At 37.5% G+C, this 18,256-nt stretch overlaps 1 protein-coding gene across 8 annotated transcripts in view; it reads left to right on the top strand.

Moving 5' to 3' along the window:
• The window catches only part of CLIP4 (CAP-Gly domain containing linker protein family member 4), a 62,396-nt gene that overhangs the window by 32,145 nt on the left and 11,995 nt on the right, over window positions 1-18,256 (top strand). For 7 of the 8 annotated variants that reach the window (XM_037009406.2, XM_073214807.1, XM_073214799.1 and 4 more), the window contains 4 exons: window positions 578-721; window positions 3,903-4,037; window positions 7,138-7,261; window positions 11,323-11,387. In XM_037009406.2, coding sequence (XP_036865301.2) covers window positions 578-721; window positions 3,903-4,037; window positions 7,138-7,261; window positions 11,323-11,387 — 468 coding nt within the window. Of the gene's footprint in view, window positions 1-577; window positions 722-3,902; window positions 4,038-7,137; window positions 7,262-10,555; window positions 10,712-11,322; window positions 11,390-18,256 lie in introns of those variants that run through there. The other variant, XM_073214819.1, reaches the window with a different exon arrangement.

Genomic DNA, 18,256 nt, shown 5'->3' with positions numbered 1-18,256 from the left:
TATATAAAACCCTGTAATTAATACGAATCTCATGTACATTTAAATTAGAGAACTACTGGATTAGATTAAAAGAGGGACTAAAAGGAAATCCCATAGTGTAGATGGCTTGATAAAAATGTTTAAAGTTGGCCTTCAACTTTAGTAGAGCATGAATAAAAAATTCAGAAGTATTCCTGCTTGCCTTCAGGTTAACTCAAAACATTTTAATATTAAGTTTTTGTTAACTTAAAACATATTGATAACATTTTTGATATAAATAAGATAAGATTCTACTAACTTTTCTAAAGTAGAGATGAGAGACACTGGTGGCTGAAATAATCAGTTTGTAGTAATGATGTGACAGCATTCTCTTGTATAAAATTATTATAGAGTGGGAATGCTTAAAATACAACTGCTGGGGTTGAAGTAGGTATGAAATACAGTATATTTGGTTGAAGTCAGGTATTTTATTCACCACTAGGTAATCCACAGTTGAGGAAGCTAACGGGGGAGTTTCAGGATTTACCTGGAAAAGCACCTTATTGGTTCTCTTCTTATTTTCCACCCTCTGATGTATTCTTTCCTTCCCCTGTTTTAGGCGCCCTGCCTGGATCCATCAGTAGCTGCTCCTCTACATCTTCTTTGGAACACAAACCGAGCCACCCCAGGAAACTGAATGCGCGTAGTGGGAACAGGAAGGCAATGAGCCAAAGCCCGTCCGTCTCATCCAGAGCCAGTGCTGGTATCTATGGCTTTTTCAACCAGGCTTTCTTGGTGTTTTTTATCTTGGTTTGTTTGTAAGTAGATTTGCTCTTTATAAATGTGTAGAGGAACACTTGGCTTCAGTCCGTCTGAACGCCTGCCCTCTTCTCGGTCCCCCTGTCGCTCGCCTCCTCCCTCCCCTGTGGCAGCACACTCTGGGTCTCTCAGCCTGACCCCCAGTGCTCTGTCAGCTATTTTCGTGTCTGGATTGACTTCTTCTCTTCCCCGTGTTTCTAAGGCCCCCAACCGTTTAAGGTTCATTTTAGAACCTTATGATAGATCCTCAGTACTTGGACCCTATATGATTTATTATCTTATTTCTCTTCTAATCTAAACCTGATAATAACCAACATTCTAAGCACTTTACATCCCTTGTTTCACTTAATTCCCAAAATGAACCTTTGTGGTAGGTACTTATTTTTTGAATGAGGAAACTGAGGGTTAGGGAGGTGAGTCATTGGTGTGCGGTGGCATTTCGTAATTGGCACACCCGGACTTTACCCTCAGGTCTGTCTGATGCTTTCCTTACGATGGTGGCAGTCCCCCTCCGTCCCAAGGACCTCAGCTCTTCCTCACGCAATGGGGTCTCCAGACCCGTCTGCCCAGCTGGCAGAGAGCTGAACTCGTGCCTCTCAGTACAAGGATGGTCCAAGGCTGCTCATACGGTTTTGGTGACCAGCCTGCTGGATTGGCTCGCATGGAGCCTTATGCTAGGTCTCTGCATTTTGCTGCTTGATATAGGGCTTCACGTTTGTTTTTGTTAATTTAATGTTAGAGGTTTCATGCCTCTGAATTTTGTTTCTTATATCTTGCTTAGCTTTTTCACATACTTTTGTGTCATCTTCATATTTAAAAAGTATGCTTTCTCTGTTTTTATTTGAGTCATTGTTACAAACTGTGTAGGAGAGGGTCAAAGGCTCTCCTAACAGGTTGATGCCAATAAACTGTTCGATGTCGTCTTTTAACTCGTGAATCCTGTGTAATGTCTTTCAGGCCACATTTCTTTAGTTACGTGTAAGGACGTGCAGAACACTTTATCAAATTTTTGTTGAAATTAACATACATTGAATTTGTAGTTCACTTATTTACTTATTTATCAAACTAGTCCAGAAAGTAAATGAAGCCATTTTGGCATAAACTGTTTTTAATGAACCTCATAGTAATTACCAGATTCCTTTTATAATGCTTTTAATACTTGTACTGAACCAGTATTTTATTATAGAAAATGTTCATGACAGGATCTTTTTCTTATAAAAATACTTTACTGGATGGGGGGAAACAAACAAATAAACACTCAACACTAATACTGACATCATACACCTAAAAGTTGGTTCCCAAATTTAACAGTACAGACTCTGGAAGTTTTGCCTGAAATTGTTTGCCTGGGACGTCTGTTTTCTGAGTAGACTGACCTCCGCGCAGCCAGTTTCTCTTCAGCGCCGTGGGCAGAGGTGGGAAGAGCCCGCAGTGGTACAGCGCCCTCTCGTTCTTCACTTTGCTTGCATTTGAAACCCTCCTTCATTTGGAATTTGGGCTTTTGACTTTTACTTGGTTTTAAAATTTTATGTGGGTATGGAACTACCTCTTTTATCCTTTATGAGGAGTAGTTCTAGTGTGCCTACATACTTAACCTCTTTTTCTTTTTATAAACTTGATGGGTATGTAGACTGAAATAATCATGAACATGAGGAGAGTTCCAATGGAGTGAGAAAGAGGACCTTTAAAGTAGGGGAGAGAACCTTTTAAAAGGAGGATATATGTGAGACAAAGTCCATGTTCAAAACCCCATGAGACGCTTCCTTAAGACATTTTTCCAGAATGAGTAGATACTCCACTGTTTCTGTAGACTTGCATTGAGGGAGATGTGGACTGCAGAGGGTGGATATTAGGATAAAGAATGAAGGAGAAAGAGGAGCAGAAAGGATACATTAGGGGACTGGGGGTAAAGGGAAAAAGTCTGTTCTGAGCCTCATTGACTCCCACTGCTGAGTTTGCTGCCCATGGTCCATTGTCTACAGATAGTGTGGGGACAGACCTGACAATTTCTGGTCACAGGGCCCGGGTTTTAATCCAGGTGTGCCACCTACTACCTGTGAACACCATGTCTTAGTTAATTCCTGAATTTGTATCTTATCCATAATTACAATTATGAAGAACACTTTGTAAACCATGAAGTGCTGTGGAAATACAAGTTGTTGTGAGGGCTGAGTACTTCTTAGTATAGCGCTTTATCCAGACCTTGCTTCTCCGTGGGTTTATGTTCCCCATTTGTTTCCGTGTCTTTGGTTTCTCCCCCATCACCCGTGTGATGACTTGTATAGGGTTCTCTTGGCCCTCCCAGATTACAGCTGCTCATATCTGTTTATGGACTGATGGGAGAAGCCTCAGGGCCCACCTCTTCTCTGTTGAAATTGAACAGCTTTCTAGACCCTATTTCTCTAGGACTTTTGATGTTTAATAGTGCGCATTTCAGGGTTTAGGTTAGAGTCAGAATGAGGGGGAGTGGTTTTTTTCCTATTAAGGAAATCAATTTGGGGTCAGTGGAATCTTATAGCATTTTTATTTTCAAATCACATTCCTATATGTATCATTTACACTGAGTCCCAGTAAACTACTATAATTGTAGCATTTCACTAGAACAGGCATTGGCAGACCATGGGCCAAATCCAACTTGTCACCTATTTTTGTAAATAAAGTTTTATTGAACACTCCATGGCCATTTTGTTTCTGTCTGCATTTATGCTGCAACAGCAGAGCTGAGAGTTATTTATAACAGAGAGATGGTCTGGCTTACAAAGCCTAAAGTATTTCCTATCCAGCCCCTTACAGAAAAAGTGTGCTGACCTCTGTTCTAGAGAAGAGTGTCTGCAGGCAATCTGGACAGAGTTGATACTTTGCCAGGAGTCATATGCATTAAGTTCCCGTGGCAATAATTTTCTCAGGCAACCCTTCAAATTTCCTTAGAGTAGCTTGACCTCACATGTGAGAAAAATAGCTGTGGATGATGTATATAATGAAAGGCATCATGTATTAAAATCTCCTAGACTGGTTAGAATATATGGTGATTTTTTTGGCTAATGTGCTTTTTGAGTTTTTTTCCATTTGTTTTTTTCTCCTCTTTCCCTGCCCTATGCTCTTCCCTCCCTCAACCAATTAAACAGGTCTGAATTCCTCAGCAACGTCTGTAGCACCTAGTGGGCGCTGTGAAGGAGAGCTCCACCTCGGAGACAGAGTGCTGGTGGTAGGCCAGAGAATTGGTACCATTAAGTTCTTTGGGACAACAAACTTTGCTCCAGGTAATTCATCTGTATTTTCGGTGCTCAATTTGAATTCCTTAGAATACAAAAGATTTAAAATTTTACATAAAAATAAAATTTACTTATAGTGAGTTCTTGATTAACAGTTCTTGTAGATGGTAGCTGTGGCAGAGAAAATGCAAAACAATCATTAAAATGCAGACTGTGTCTACTCAGGTTGACTCTTATCCATAAATTTTTCTTGCCAATTATGTTTTAAATTGTCTAATGTTAAAATTAGTTGTCACTCTCCTTTTTCACGCTCACTGATTGCCAAGTGTGCTAAATAACAGAGAAAACATTTTAGAATTAGATTTTTTGCTAAGCACAATCTTTAAAAAGAGTAGATAATGCGTACACTGCCTGTGGCTTTTATCAGAGTAGCTTGAAGAGAAAAGCAAACAAAAGGATTTGAAGGAAAATGAAAAAACTTGTGTACCCTAGGACCTTAAAAATACATCTTTGTATATTTACATATTCATTCCAATCTAGACATAGTTCTGTGTTTCCAAAAGTAGAGATTATTTTTCTTGTGCATTTTCAGTGATTGTTACTTCAAATAGAAGCCCGTTGAATGAAACCATGTTTGTATGTTTTAAATAGCAATATGCTATTTTGACACATGGTGGCATTGCAGCATTTTAGAACAGATTAGCTAGAACACTGATTTTTTTAAAAAAGTTTGTAGCCTTCTGTCAAGAACTGTGAAGGAGCTGAGATTTTACCCTTGTTGGAAGCTAAGAACTTAGACTGCCAATTTCATAGGTACTGGACAGAAGACGTTAGTCTCTTGGGTCAGACACAGAGGACCTTTGGATTCAACAGCAGTAGCCGTAGCCAGGGTGTCCGCATTTCTTGTTCCCTGAGCCTCAGCCAGGGGACAGGTGACATCTGCACTCCCAGTGGTTTATGCTCCAGGGAAGGAGCTCTGAGCTTAAGGAATCTGAACCTTTCTACTAGATAATAAGCATAACTGTCTTTGTGTGCAAGACATTGTGTCTGTCCTCTCTGGCTGTCCTCTGTACAAACATCTGTGAAAAGACAGTCAGTGCCTCTGTCCGTAAGACGCACAGAACATGAGAGAGCCATGAGAACTGTCTCCCAACACATTCTTCTTTCATTATACCACTTACAATTGTTGTCCACCTAACTGATTTGAAATGGGCTATATGTTTTATAGTTCATGTCTCTCGTAGGTCTCCACGTGGTAATTGAGATTAGTTAGGGCGTTCTTAATATAGTTCTCAAATAAAAACTTAGGAGTCCCAAAGATGCTTTTTTTTCATAATCACCACATCTTTTGAGTTCCCTTTTCTGATTATATCAAACCCAGCCAGTATGGTTTGAGTCATTGGGTACAATTCACTATTTCAAGTTAACTTTTACTTTTTAAATTCCTAGTGTAAAGCATTAGGAAATTTGGGAAGTAACAAGCAAATATGAAAGTCAGAAACTTTTTGTTAAAAGTCTCTCTACTCTTTAGAAAGTTGGTAGCATTTTATGTTGTGGCATCAAAATTTAGATCAATCAGCTTTATTTTAGAATAGTGGTAATATCTGGGCTTTTATAGATGATAAGATCTGGACCAGAGAGAAGTCCTGTTCAGCCTCTGTGGCATTTATCAATGCCGCTTCTGAAAGAAAATTACCACTTAAATGGGATGTCATCCATACGTCACCACTATCAGACAGTGTGGTAGTTACTATTGTTAACACTTGGCCTAATGTCTTTCTGCTTTGTGTTATGCATTTTCAAGAGTTAAATGGTAAACGTGTAGCAGTTACATGGTAAATTAAAATGGAAAAATGAAAAAGTTACATAGGAAAGCATCAACGGTAGAAGTAAAACTTAGAAAATTGTAACTGTGGCACCCAGAGAAATAACAGTGGCAACCAAGTTAACCTAGTTCAGGACTTTGAGAAATGTGATAACCTGTTTTCAGAGCACTAGTGTGGCTAAGCAATAGGTTTGTGTAGATTACTCAGTGCTTGCACACTGTTTAAGTATAAAAGACAATGACCATGCATTAGTGTTTGCAGCCCAAACTCCAGTATCTAGAAATGGGCTCAAGTGTCATCTTTTGGAACACAAGAGGAAAAAAATGAAGAACTTCTAGGTTGTCATTTTAGAGGTTATATAACTGGCTCTTTGAACTAGTAATCTGAAAGAAACAGTATTTTTGTATTTCTGGAATTTGCAATTTGCAATATGTTTCTCAATATCTATATTCATGTTTTTTATTTGATGCTGACTGTAAGAGACCAAATACAATTATTATTGTATTCACCTTTTAAGTAACAAATGAATGGGCTGCTAGGCACTTTTCACTGGTCTTGAGGTTCTCTCATTTTGAGAATCGTTCCTCTGTGAGGCCATGTACATTTACCTAATATTTGCTGCACTAAAAACAACCTCACTATTTCAGCTTTTGGATCTTTAGTAAAGGAGATCCTGTTACTTTCCTAGAATGGGCCCTTTTAAATACTTAAAAACCTTTTAGAAAATTCTTTCTATTGGCTAACTTAAATTTTTTCATTTAGTTTAAACAGGATTTTTCTTTTCATCCTGGGTGGGAAAAAAAGAAAGTCATCATGAAGTCGAGTCATATTTTTCCATATTATTATTGCCTTTCTTTAATTATTTAATAACAGTTTGTGATGTTCTAATATTGGGAGAGTAAAATGTAAAGATTATATATTCGTTTTGTGATCATACAACTCAGGGCTATGCCGCGCTTCTCTCACTTAAACACACCACAGTATTGAGTCGAGGGCAGCTGCTTATTCATTATGGTTCTTAGATATGTTTTGGTCATACACTATTTGCATAGCAGCTAAACCTCGCCAAATTTGTGTTTGTGCATTTTATCTTGCTCTCTTAACGTACAGCTCTGCAATTAGGCTTGTAAGATGTTTTTCCTGTTTATTTTTCAGATTTTATTTTGTAATTTTATCTTTTGAAAGCTTAATGATCATACTGATCTTCCATCATTTTGATCATTTGTGTAAATGGTAAACCATCAAGACTTTGGGTTGGTATAGTAACCTAACAATTTTGAATAAAGTGCAGACACTCTTAAACTCCCATATTCTTGTTGTAGGATATTGGTATGGTATAGAGCTTGAGAAACCCCATGGCAAGAACGACGGTTCAGTTGGAGGTGTGCAGTATTTTAGTTGTTCTCCAAGATATGGAATATTTGCTCCCCCATCCAGGGTACAAAGGTGAGAAAAAATGGAACTTACGTTTATTCACAAGAACTTTTTGTAATTTGTGGTGGTTTATGGTTGGAGTCCCTAATTTTATATAAAAGGCATGCACTGACTACAGCTCATGTCTTCTTTCAAGGGGTTAAACCATGAGAGAAGGCTCATGGAAAGCTAAATTTGCTTTGCTGAGGATTTGCAATTTAAAAATCTCCTTTATTCCTCATTTGCAAACCCTACAAGTCTGTGTAGGCTATTAGAAGTGGTGTTTGCAGCTAAGAACAGTGAGAGCAGCAAGCTTAATCTGTCATGCAAACAAAAGTAAAAATGCTCTCTGATTGCTTCAGGCACATCCTAACTACATTAAATTTCCTGCCAGCAGGCACCCCATTCATTCTCCTCCAAACCTAATGGAACCAAAATGGCTTTTTCCTCTGATTTCTTTAGTTTTCAAAAATAGATAGGCAGTAGATCTTCGGGGCAAGTGAAGCTTCAAGGATTTATATATAATAGACCTCCTCGGTGTTTCTTCTTAAGATAGTACACTTTTGTACCAGCTACTCTGGTTAAAAAAAAAAAGAAAGTTGAGCAGAAACATGGCCTCATGAAATTCCAGGTTCCATTTCATGAAATGGCTTATGTGCTGAAAGAAGTTGGCTTGGTATGCTATGCTTTTCAGTGGATGAGAAACGGGACTGATCTTTAAATAGGAAATAAAATATATAGTGTAATCACATTCATGAGAAAAGATCTACGGCCATAACCTGGGAGTCCTGTCTAGTTCCCTTCCAGCAGGACTGCGGCTCCTGGCAAATTTAACAGTTTTTATATCCATTTTCTTCCTCACTTTGTTTTTCTTACTGAATAATTACATATAATTTTTGTATTCCTTTGTCTGTGAGATGCTGGATTATAATGCTTATTATTTTTGGTAATACAGCATTTAACATGTAGTGCTTTACAATTTATAAAATATCTCCAATTAAATGTTTCATTGGATCCTAAGAAGTATTTGGTCAGGGAAGCTGGAAAAAAGCAGTTACTGTTACGAACATTTATTGAGTATTTAATAAGTGGTGGGCTCTGCACAGTGTACTTTTTGAGGCATAGCCTATTATTGTCCCCATACCCAGTGAGGTGTCGGGTGTTGATGATCATTCTTCCCGTTCTGCAGGTGAAGAACAGTTCCAAGAGATAAAGTAGCCAGTGTAGGGGAGGAAAGCGCTTCTTCTAACCTCAGATTCAGTAGCTAGGAGAGGAGTCTGTGAATTAAACTGACAATGGATAGATTAACAGGATAAAAGGCATACAAATTTATTAGGCTCTAATTTTACATGCACAGGGGAATCACCGAAAGAAATGAATATCCAAAGGAGTCGTGAGAGTATCGAGTTTATAGACCCCCTGATAGAGGAAGGGGAGCAGGAGAAAGGCAATGGGCGGGGGTGGCAAATGATCTTTAGGAAAGATAAATAGGTCCATAGGGAGAGGAGTGGGAGATGTGATAGTTTGTGACAGTGTCTGGGTGTGGTGTTAACTTCTCATTTCTTCCTCTGGGGTGACATCAATCTTGCCTGCTCCATGAAACTCCTGGGGAGGGGATTTATGGCAGTCAAGCTCTCTTTTTGGAGGATCTGTTTTAGGCAGATAAGGGGAGTTCAGAGCAAGTCTCTTCCTGCATTGGTTGGTTCTCACTTTAATGTCTGCAGCTCTAAATAATCTCATGCCAGAGTGGTGTGTTTTGGGGTGGTACGTTCTGATCTCTCCTACACTCATTACACTGGTGGAGCTGGACGTGGCCCAGGTTTGTGATTTTGTTGATTTTTATTCAGCCCTTTCTTTTAGAAAGTTTGCTGTTTTCTGTGTTTTTTTTTTTTTTGTGGTCATTTTATAAATGAAGGAGAAGAAGTACTAGCTAATGGATAACACATACGTGTGCCGGCATTGTGTTAAGTACTCTCCATATACTGTTTACTCCTTTGCAGCAACTGTGTGGGTTAGGCGCTGCAATCATCCCTGTTTCACAGGTAAGGAAAGTAAATCACAAAGGCTGAGTGAGTTGTGCACGTGTGCACAGCTCCCAAGTGGGGATTGGAATCCAGGTAGTCTAGTGTCAAAAACTGTGCTTTTAACTTTTACTCTTTAGTGGTTAAAAGAGGCTCAGTGACTGTCTTCAGGACCTGTATCTTATAAATGATTGATTTGGGAATAAAATCCATGCTGACTCACCTGTTAGTCTTCTGGGTTCTCATGTTACTTAGGGCAGATCTTCATTAACACATTGCTGTAGTCTCTTACAAGTTGTATTTTTCTTCTAGTTGTGAGGACTGGGGTTCTTTATTTCATGTTTGGTTACCCAGAAGACATAGTTTGGCATATTGTAGGCACAGTAAATATTGATCAAATCTAGTGCAGTGTTTTATATTTTTACAGGCTTGCATCTCTTTTATATTGTGAAGCCACTTTCTTTCTCATGGTTTTATCTTTTTCTTGCTTTGTTTATGGAACATATGTGTTTTACTTGGCTTTTTTCTTGGGTTCTATTTGGTCTTCTTTAAGGTTATTCATTTAAAAGCCGCCCCCTCTTCTTAAAAGAAACAGGGCTCTCTCTCTAAATGAACTGCTCTCTCCATCCAGATGTCTTCCTGTCATTTTCTGATTGGCTCATTCATCATCACCAAATACTATTAAGTGTCTTTTAGCACTTTGTGCTTGCTAAGGCATTCTGTGAGCAAATAAAACAAACATGGTCTCTGATTTTGAGGAGTTTCTAATTTAAATCAGTTTTGGAGCTCTTTAGAGATAGCACCGATCTTCAAGAAGGAAGAATTTTAAACTAGGGACTGATTAAGGACAGTCTTAATAAAGTACTGACCAATCACATACCCACTCCTACCCAGACTGTAGCTGGTCTTTTTCTCCCCTTCCCATTTAAGAAATACGTCTTCTGTCCCAGAATCCTTACACTTTATTTCCTTTTGGATAGCTTTTTACTATAACCCAACTTTCATCTAGTTAATACTTCTTCTTCTATTAACATATAAATCAACCAATATTTCTTTAGAGAAATTCTTAGAAAACTCACTGACTCTAATTTTACTTATTTGTCTGTCTCTCTTATCTGTCTAGCTGTCTATTTTTTGCCCAATTAGTCTTTATCCACATAGTATTGGTTTTCTTATTCTTAGTTCTCAGCATTAGGTACTTGGTATTAAGGAACTGATCACTTTTAGGATTCAGTTCTTTTCAGCTGTCTGTTACCACTTAATTCAAGTATCTGTCCTCATCAAATCGTATTTTTGCCTTCATCAGTCACTCATTGATTGCTGTATGTTATGTATTATGTAAAAACGACACATATGAATTGCAAGATGAAATTGCACATACTGCAGGAGTTGCAGGATTTCTTCCTGGTGACGGAGTATGCTGGAGGACGTGATTGACAGAATGAAGGCTTTGCAGATTTAGGTCAGTAAGGAATTGAAAGAAAACTGAGACTGTTAGGATGAGCTTTTTAAAAATAAAGAATGATTTAAATATCAAAAATAAAGACAGGCCTGTCAGGAAAGTGACCTTTAGGATTGGACTTAGAGTCAAATATAAACTAAAAGATGTTTAATTGTGTTAGCTATACAGTTTTGTCAAAAAGCCCACATGCATACACAGAGTTGGCATATATCTTCTTTTTCAGTTTAAGAATGTGATGTCTTTACAGTTATATTCTAACATTTGTTAAATTTAACATAAAATAAATTTATCAACATACTTTTAAGTTTCATTTTTGGAGATAAAATTCCCAAGACATAAAGTCAGGTTCCTATTTTAAGTGAATTCACTTTAAGATGAGTTATTTTGTGCTATTTATCCTTATTTAATGAGAACCTCTTCTGTTTGATTATTGCCTGTCTCTGATGCCAGATTGAAGTTCATTTCTGACGCATAGTAGATGCTCAAAAAATGTTTGTCGAATGAGTGCAATAAGAATAACTGTTGGTTATGAAAACCTCACTTAAGAACCTGTCTTAAGTCTGAAACCCAGCTATTTCTAATGAGATTTGCATTACTTGTTTTATTTACAGAGTGACAGATTCCCTGGACGCTCTTTCAGAAATTTCTTCAAATAAACAGAATCATTCTTATCCTGGTAAGATCACACAGCTTTATGTTCCTAAGAATTATTCTTTTGCTTTTATTTATTGAAAAAATTGTATTGTGAAGTGTATATGTATACAAGAGTGTATAGCATGTATCTGTTTAGTTTGTGTAATCAGAGAATGCATAACTATTACCTACCCACTGGGCTGAAGAAGATGACTAGCAGTGCTGTCTCCCCTGACATGCGCCGGGCTCATCTGCATCTCTTTTATGTAACTTGTTCTCTGGTTATAGTCTTGAATTTTATGTAATTACTCCTTTGATTTTCTTTTTATCACCCATATATAGGTATACTAATAAACAATATATATTTGTTTTTGATTGTTATTTGCTTTTTTGTTTCTTAGTGTTTCATTGAAATATATTACTCATTCTACACTTGATGGATGTTTGGTTTATGTCCTGTTTTTACTGTTACAAACTGTGCTGTTGTGCACATTTGCAGAAGCTTCGCGAGGATTGCCAGCCCTCCTCGGTGATGGCAAACTGCAGCGCACATCCTCATGAGTAGGGGAGGCGAGTCCCTGATGCCCCTCATCTCACCGACACTTAGGCTTGTTTGATTTAGGTCTTTGTCAGTCTGGTGGATTTAAATGGTATTGTGGCTTTAATGTACATTTTCCAGATGACAAGTGTGGTTGAGCCTATTTTTGTGTTTGTGGATCATATACATTTCCTCTTTTACGATGTACCTGTTTGTCCCTTCCCCATTTTTCTTTTGGGCGATTTGTTTTTATCTTATTAATTTGTAGGCTTCTTTAAATATTGGACGCTAATATTCTGTCAGATGTTTTGCTCAGTTTTTGACTTGTCCTTTGCTTTATTATTTATTTTTGGTGTCTTTTGATGCATAGAAGTTCTTCATTTTTAAGTGGTCAAAATAGCAAACTGTTAAGTCTTGCAAGTTTTTTCTTAAGAAATCTTTTTCTAAAACAGACATCATAAAAATGTTTCCCTGTAGTGCTTTCTAAAAGTTTTATATGTTTGCTTTTCATATTTGTCAGTTCAACCTGGAATTGATTTCATGTGTAAGATATAATTTTTTTCCATATGGATAACCATTTGTGAAAGAGTGATTTGTATAATCAGTTGGTTTGTTGAGGTTATTTTATAGTCTATGGATTTTCGACATTCTAACAGGTGTGTAATAGTATCTCGTCATTTTAATTTGAAATTTCCCAATTAGGAATGATGTCTTTGCTAGTGCTAGCCTAACAAAGTACCACAGATGGGTGACTTAAACTACAGAAACTGATTTTCTCAGAACTCTGGAGGCCAGAATCCAAGATCAAGTTGTTGGTAGCACTGGTTTCCTGCACGGCCTCTCTCCTTGCCTGCTAGATGCTGTCTTCCTCCTGTGTCTTCACATGGTCTTTTCCTTTGAACGTGTCTGTGTCCTAATCTCTTTTTTTTTAAATTAAGGTATCATTGATACACAATCTTATGAAGGTTTCACATGAGCAACACTGGTTTCAACATACACTCATATTATCAAGTCCCCCTCACACCCCATTACAGTCACTGTCCATCAGCGTAGTAAGATGCTGTAGAGTCACTACTTGTCTTCTCCATGCTGTACTGCCTTCCCCGTGACCCTCCTACATTATGTGTGCTAATCATAATGCCCCTCAGGGTATAGGTCTTTCCTCCCCTGCTACCCACCCTCTCTACCACCTTCTCTTTGGTAACTGCTAGTCCCTTCTTGGAGTCTGTGATTCTGCTGCTGTTTTGTTCCTTCAGTTTTGCTTTGCTGTTATGCTCCACAAATGAGGGAAATCATTTGGTACTTGTCTTTCTCCACCTGGCTTATTTCACTGAGTGTAATACCCTCTAGCTTCATCCATTTGTTGTTGCAAATAGTAGGATTTGTTTTCTTTCTGTGGCTGAAAAATATTCCATTGTGTATATGTACTACATCTTCTTTATCCATTCATCTACTGATGGACATTTAGGTTGCTTCCATGTCTTGGCTATTGTAAGTAGTGCTGCGATAAACATAGGGGTGCATTTGCTTTTTGAATCAGGGATCTTGCTTTCTTTGATAAATTCCTAGGAGTGGAATTCACAGGTCAAATGGTATCTCTATTTTTAGTTTTTTGAGGAACCTCAATATTGCTTTCCACAATGGTTGAACTACTTTACTTTCCCACCAGCAGTGTAGGAGGGTTCCCCTTTTTCCGCATCCTCTCCAGCATTTGTTGTTCTCAGTCTTTTCGATGCTGGCCATCCTAACTGGTGTGAGGTGATATCTCACTGTGGTTTTAATTTGCATTTCCCTGATAATTAGTGATGAGGAGCATCTTTTCATGTGCCTGTTGGCCATCTGAACTTCTTTGGAGAAGTGTCTGTTCATATCCTCCATCCATTTTTTAATTGGGTTATTTGCTTTTTGGGTGTTGAGGTGTGTGAGTTCCTTATATATTTTGGATGTTAAACCCTTATCAGATAATGTCATTTGTGAATATATTTTGTCATACTGTAGGATGCTTTTTCATTCTGCTGATGGTGTCCTTTCCTGTACAGAAGCTTTTTAGTTTGATGTAGTCCCATTTGTTCATTTTTGCTTTTGTTTCTCTTGCCTGAGGAGATGTGTTCAGGAAAAAGTTGCTCATGTTTTTTTTTTTTTTTGCCCGTGTTTTCTTCTAAGAGTTTTATGGTTTCATGTCTTTGATTCAGGCCTTTGATTCATGTTGAGTTTACTTCTGTGTATGGAGTTAGACAACAATCCAATTTCATTCTCTTAGATGTAGCTGTCCAGTTTTGCCAACACCAGCTGTTGAAGAGGCTGTCATTTCCCAATTGTATATTCATGGCTCCTTTATCATGTATTAACTAGCCATATATGTGTGGGTTTATATCTAGGCTCTCTATTCTATTTGATTGATCTATGGGACTATTCTTGTGCCAGTTCCAAATTGTCTTGATTACTGTGGCTTTGTGGTAGAGCTTAACATTAGGGAGCATAGTTCCCTCAGCTTTATTGTGCCTTCTCAGGACTCCTTTGGCTGTTTGGGGTCTTTTGGGATTCCATATGAGTTTTAGAACTATTTGTTCTAGGTTGTTGAAGAATACTGTTGGTATATTGATAGGGATTGCATTTAATCTATAGATTGCTTTAGGCGGGAAGGCCATTTTGACAATATTAAATCTTTCTTTCCATGAGCATGGCATGTATTTCCATTTATTTTGTGTCTTCTTTAGTTTCTCTCGTAAGTATCTTGTAGTTTTCAGGGTATAGGTCTTTTACCTCCTTGATTTTATTTTATTCTTTTTGATGCAATTGTAAATGGAATCGTTTTCCTGATTTCTCTTTCTGCTAGTTCATTGTTAGTATATAGGAATGCAACAGATTTCTGTGTATTAATTTTGTATCCTGAAACTTTGCTGAATTCATTTACTAGTTCTAGTAGATTTGGATAGATTCTTTAGGCTTTTTATGTACAATATTATGTCATCTGCAAATGGTGACAGTTTAACTTCTTCCTTATCAATCTGGATTGATTTTGTGTGTGTGTGTGTGTTGTCTGATTGCTGTGGCTAGGACCTCCAGAACAATGTTGAATAAAAGTAGTGAGAGTGGCATCCTTGTCTTGTTCCTGATCTTAGAGGAAAAGTTTGCAGCTTATTGCTGTTAAGTATGATGGCTGTGGGTTTGTTGTATATGGCTTTTAGTATGTTGAGGTGCTTGCCCTCTATGCACATTTTGTTGAGAGTTTTTATCATGAATGGATGTTGAATTTTGTCAAATGCTTTTTCAGCATCTATGGAGATGATCATGTGATTTTCTTCTTTTTGTTGATGTAATGGATGATGTTGATGGATTGTCAAATATTGTACCATCCCACTTGATCATGATGGATGATCTTTTTGATGCATTTTTGAATTTGGTTTGCTAATATTTTGTTGAGTATTTTTGCATCTATGTTCATCAGGGATATTGGTCTGTAATTTTCTTTTTTGTTGTGTCTTTGCCTGGTTTGGTATTAGAGTGATGCTGACATCATAGAATGAGTTTGGAAGTATTCCCTCCTCTTCTACTTTTTGGAAAACTTTAAGGAGGATGGGTATTAGGTCTTCTCTAAATGTTTGATAAAATTCAGCTGTGAAGCCATCTGGTCCAGGAATTTTGTTCTCAGGTACTTTTTTGGTTACCAATTCAATTTCATTACTGGTAATTGGTCTGTTCTGATTTTCTGTTTCTTCATGGGTCAGTCTTGAAATGTTGTATTTTTCTAGAAAGTTGTCCATTTCTTCTAGGTTATCCAGTTTGTTAGCATATAATTTTTCATAGTATTCTCTAATAATTCTTTCTATTTCTGTGGTGTCCATAGTGATTTTTCATTTCTCATTCCTGATTCTGTTTATGTGTGTAGACTTTCTTTTTTTCTTCATAAGTCTGGCTATGGGTTTATCTGTTTTGTTTATTTTCTCGAAGAACCAGCTCTTATTGATTATTGTTTTATTCTTCTCAATTTTATTAATTTTGCACTGATCTTTATTATGTCTGTCCTTCTACTGACTTTGGGCTTTATTTGTTCTTCTTTGTCTAGTTGCATTAATTGTGAGTTTAGACTGTTCATTTGGGATTGTTCTTCTTTCTTGAGGTAAGCCTGTATTGCAGTATACTTCCCTCTTAGAATGGCTATTTTGTGGTGTTGAGTTGTGTTCATTTGTCTCCATATATTTCTTGATCTCTGTTTTTATTTGGTCATTGATCCATTGATTATTTAGGAACATGTTGTTAAGCCTCCATATGTTTATGGGCTTTTATGTTTTCTTTGTGTACTTTATTTCTAGTTTCATACCTTTGTGGTATGAGAAGCTGGTTGGTACCATTTCCATCCTTCTGAATTTACTGAGGCTCTTTTTGTGGCCTAGCATGTGATCTCTTCTGGAAAATGGTCCATGTGCACTTGGGAAGAACGTGTATCCTGCTGCTTTTGGGTGGAGTGTTCTGTAGATGTCTGTTAGGTCTATCTGTTCTAATGTGTTGTTTAGTGCCTCTGTCTCCTTACTTATTTTCTATCTGGTTGATGTGTCCTTTGGAGTGAGTGGTGTGTTGAAGTCTCCTAGATTGAATGCATTGCATTCTCTTTCCCCCTTTAATTCTGTTAGTATTTAGATTCTCCTATGCTGGGTACATAGATATTTATAAAGGTTATGACCTCTTGTTGGACTGACCCTTTTATCATTATGTAATGTCCCTCTTTGTCTCTTGTTACTTTCTTTGTTTTGAAGTCTATTTTGTCTGATACAAGTACTGCAACTACTGCTTTTTTCCCCTATTATTTGCATGAAATATCTTTTTCCATCCCTTCACTTTTAGTCGTGTATGTTTTGTGTTTGTAGTGAATCCCTTGTAGGCAGCATGCAGATGGGTCTTGCTTTTTCATCCATTCTGTAACTGTGTCTTTTGATTGGTGCATTCAGTTCATCTACATTTAGGGTGATCATTGATAGATATGTACTAATTGCTATTAGTAATTAGTAATTAATCTATTAGCAGGCTTTAGATTTTTGGTTACCAAAGGTTCGAGGGGAGCTTCTTTGCTATCTAAGAACCTAACTTAACTCACTTGTTATGGTATTTCAAACACTATCTAAAGGTTTTTTTTTTCTCCCTTCTTTTCCTTCCTCTTCCATTCTTTATATATTAGTGTCGTATTCTGTACTCTTTGTGTATCCCTTAACTTATTTGTGGGTATTTAATTTTACATTTGCTTAGTAATTAATTGGTCTACTTCCTTTACTGTGGTTTTATATTCTCTGGTGAGAGCTATTTAGCCTTAGAATCTCTTCCATCTATAGCAGTCCCTTTAAAATACAGTGTAGAGACTACGTTTGTGTGAGGTAAGTTCCTTCAACTTTTGCTTATTTGGAAATTGTTTAATCCCTCCTTCAAATTTAAATGATAATCTTGCTGGATAGAGTATTCTTCATTCGAAGCCCTTCTGCTTCATTGCATTGAATATATCATGCCATTCTCTTCTGGCCTGTAAGGTTTCTGCTGAGAAGTCTGATGATAGCCTGATGGGTTTTCCTTTGTAGGTGAACTTTTTCTCTCTCTGGCTGCTTTTAATACTCTGTCCCTGTCTTTCATCTTTGACATTTTACTTATTATATGTCTTAATGTTGTCCTCCTTGGGTCCCTTGTGTTGGGAGATCTGTGTACTCCCATTGTCTGAGAGACTATTTCCTTCCCCATAATGGGGAAGTTTTTAGCAATTATTTCCTCAGAGACTTTCTATCCCTTTTCCTCTCTCTTCTTTTTTGGTAGCCATGTAATGTGAATATTGTTATGTTTGGATTGGTCACACAGTTCTCTTATCCTTTCATTCCTAGAGATCCTTTTTTCTCTCTTGCCTCAATTTCTTTGTATTCCTGTTCTCTAATTTCTATTTAATTTACTGTCTCCTCTACCTCATTGAATCTGCTTTTAAATCCCTCCCTTGTATGTTTCATTTCAGATACTTTATTTTTCAAAGTTTCTATCTCTTTCTTGACATTCTCCCTGAGATGGTGAATATTTTTTCTGTTGCTCTGTGAGCATATTTTTGATTCTTATTTTGAAATCTTTATCAAGAAGATTGGTGATTTCAGTTTCACTCAGCCCTCTCTCTGGTGTTTGAGGGATCGTGGTTTGTACAAGATTCTTTTGCCATTTCACATTCCTTATGATTCCTATGGAATATTAACATTGTGTAGGTGGTGCCCTCTAGTTCCCAGAAACTCTATTCTCTGGAACTTCCCAGTCCCTGGAATGATGGTGGGGGTCACAAGTGAGTGGAGCTGGTGCCTGATGGGAGAAAAGAGCTCTTTCTGCTTCCCAGCTCAGTGCCTACCTCCATTGCCAGGGCT

The sequence above is a fragment of the Manis javanica genome, chromosome 1 (assembly GCF_040802235.1).
Source record: "Manis javanica isolate MJ-LG chromosome 1, MJ_LKY, whole genome shotgun sequence".
NCBI classification, from domain to species: Eukaryota; Metazoa; Chordata; class Mammalia; order Pholidota; family Manidae; genus Manis; species Manis javanica.
The sequence above is the reverse complement of the archived record's forward strand: the minus strand, read 5'-3'. Positions and strand labels throughout refer to the sequence as shown.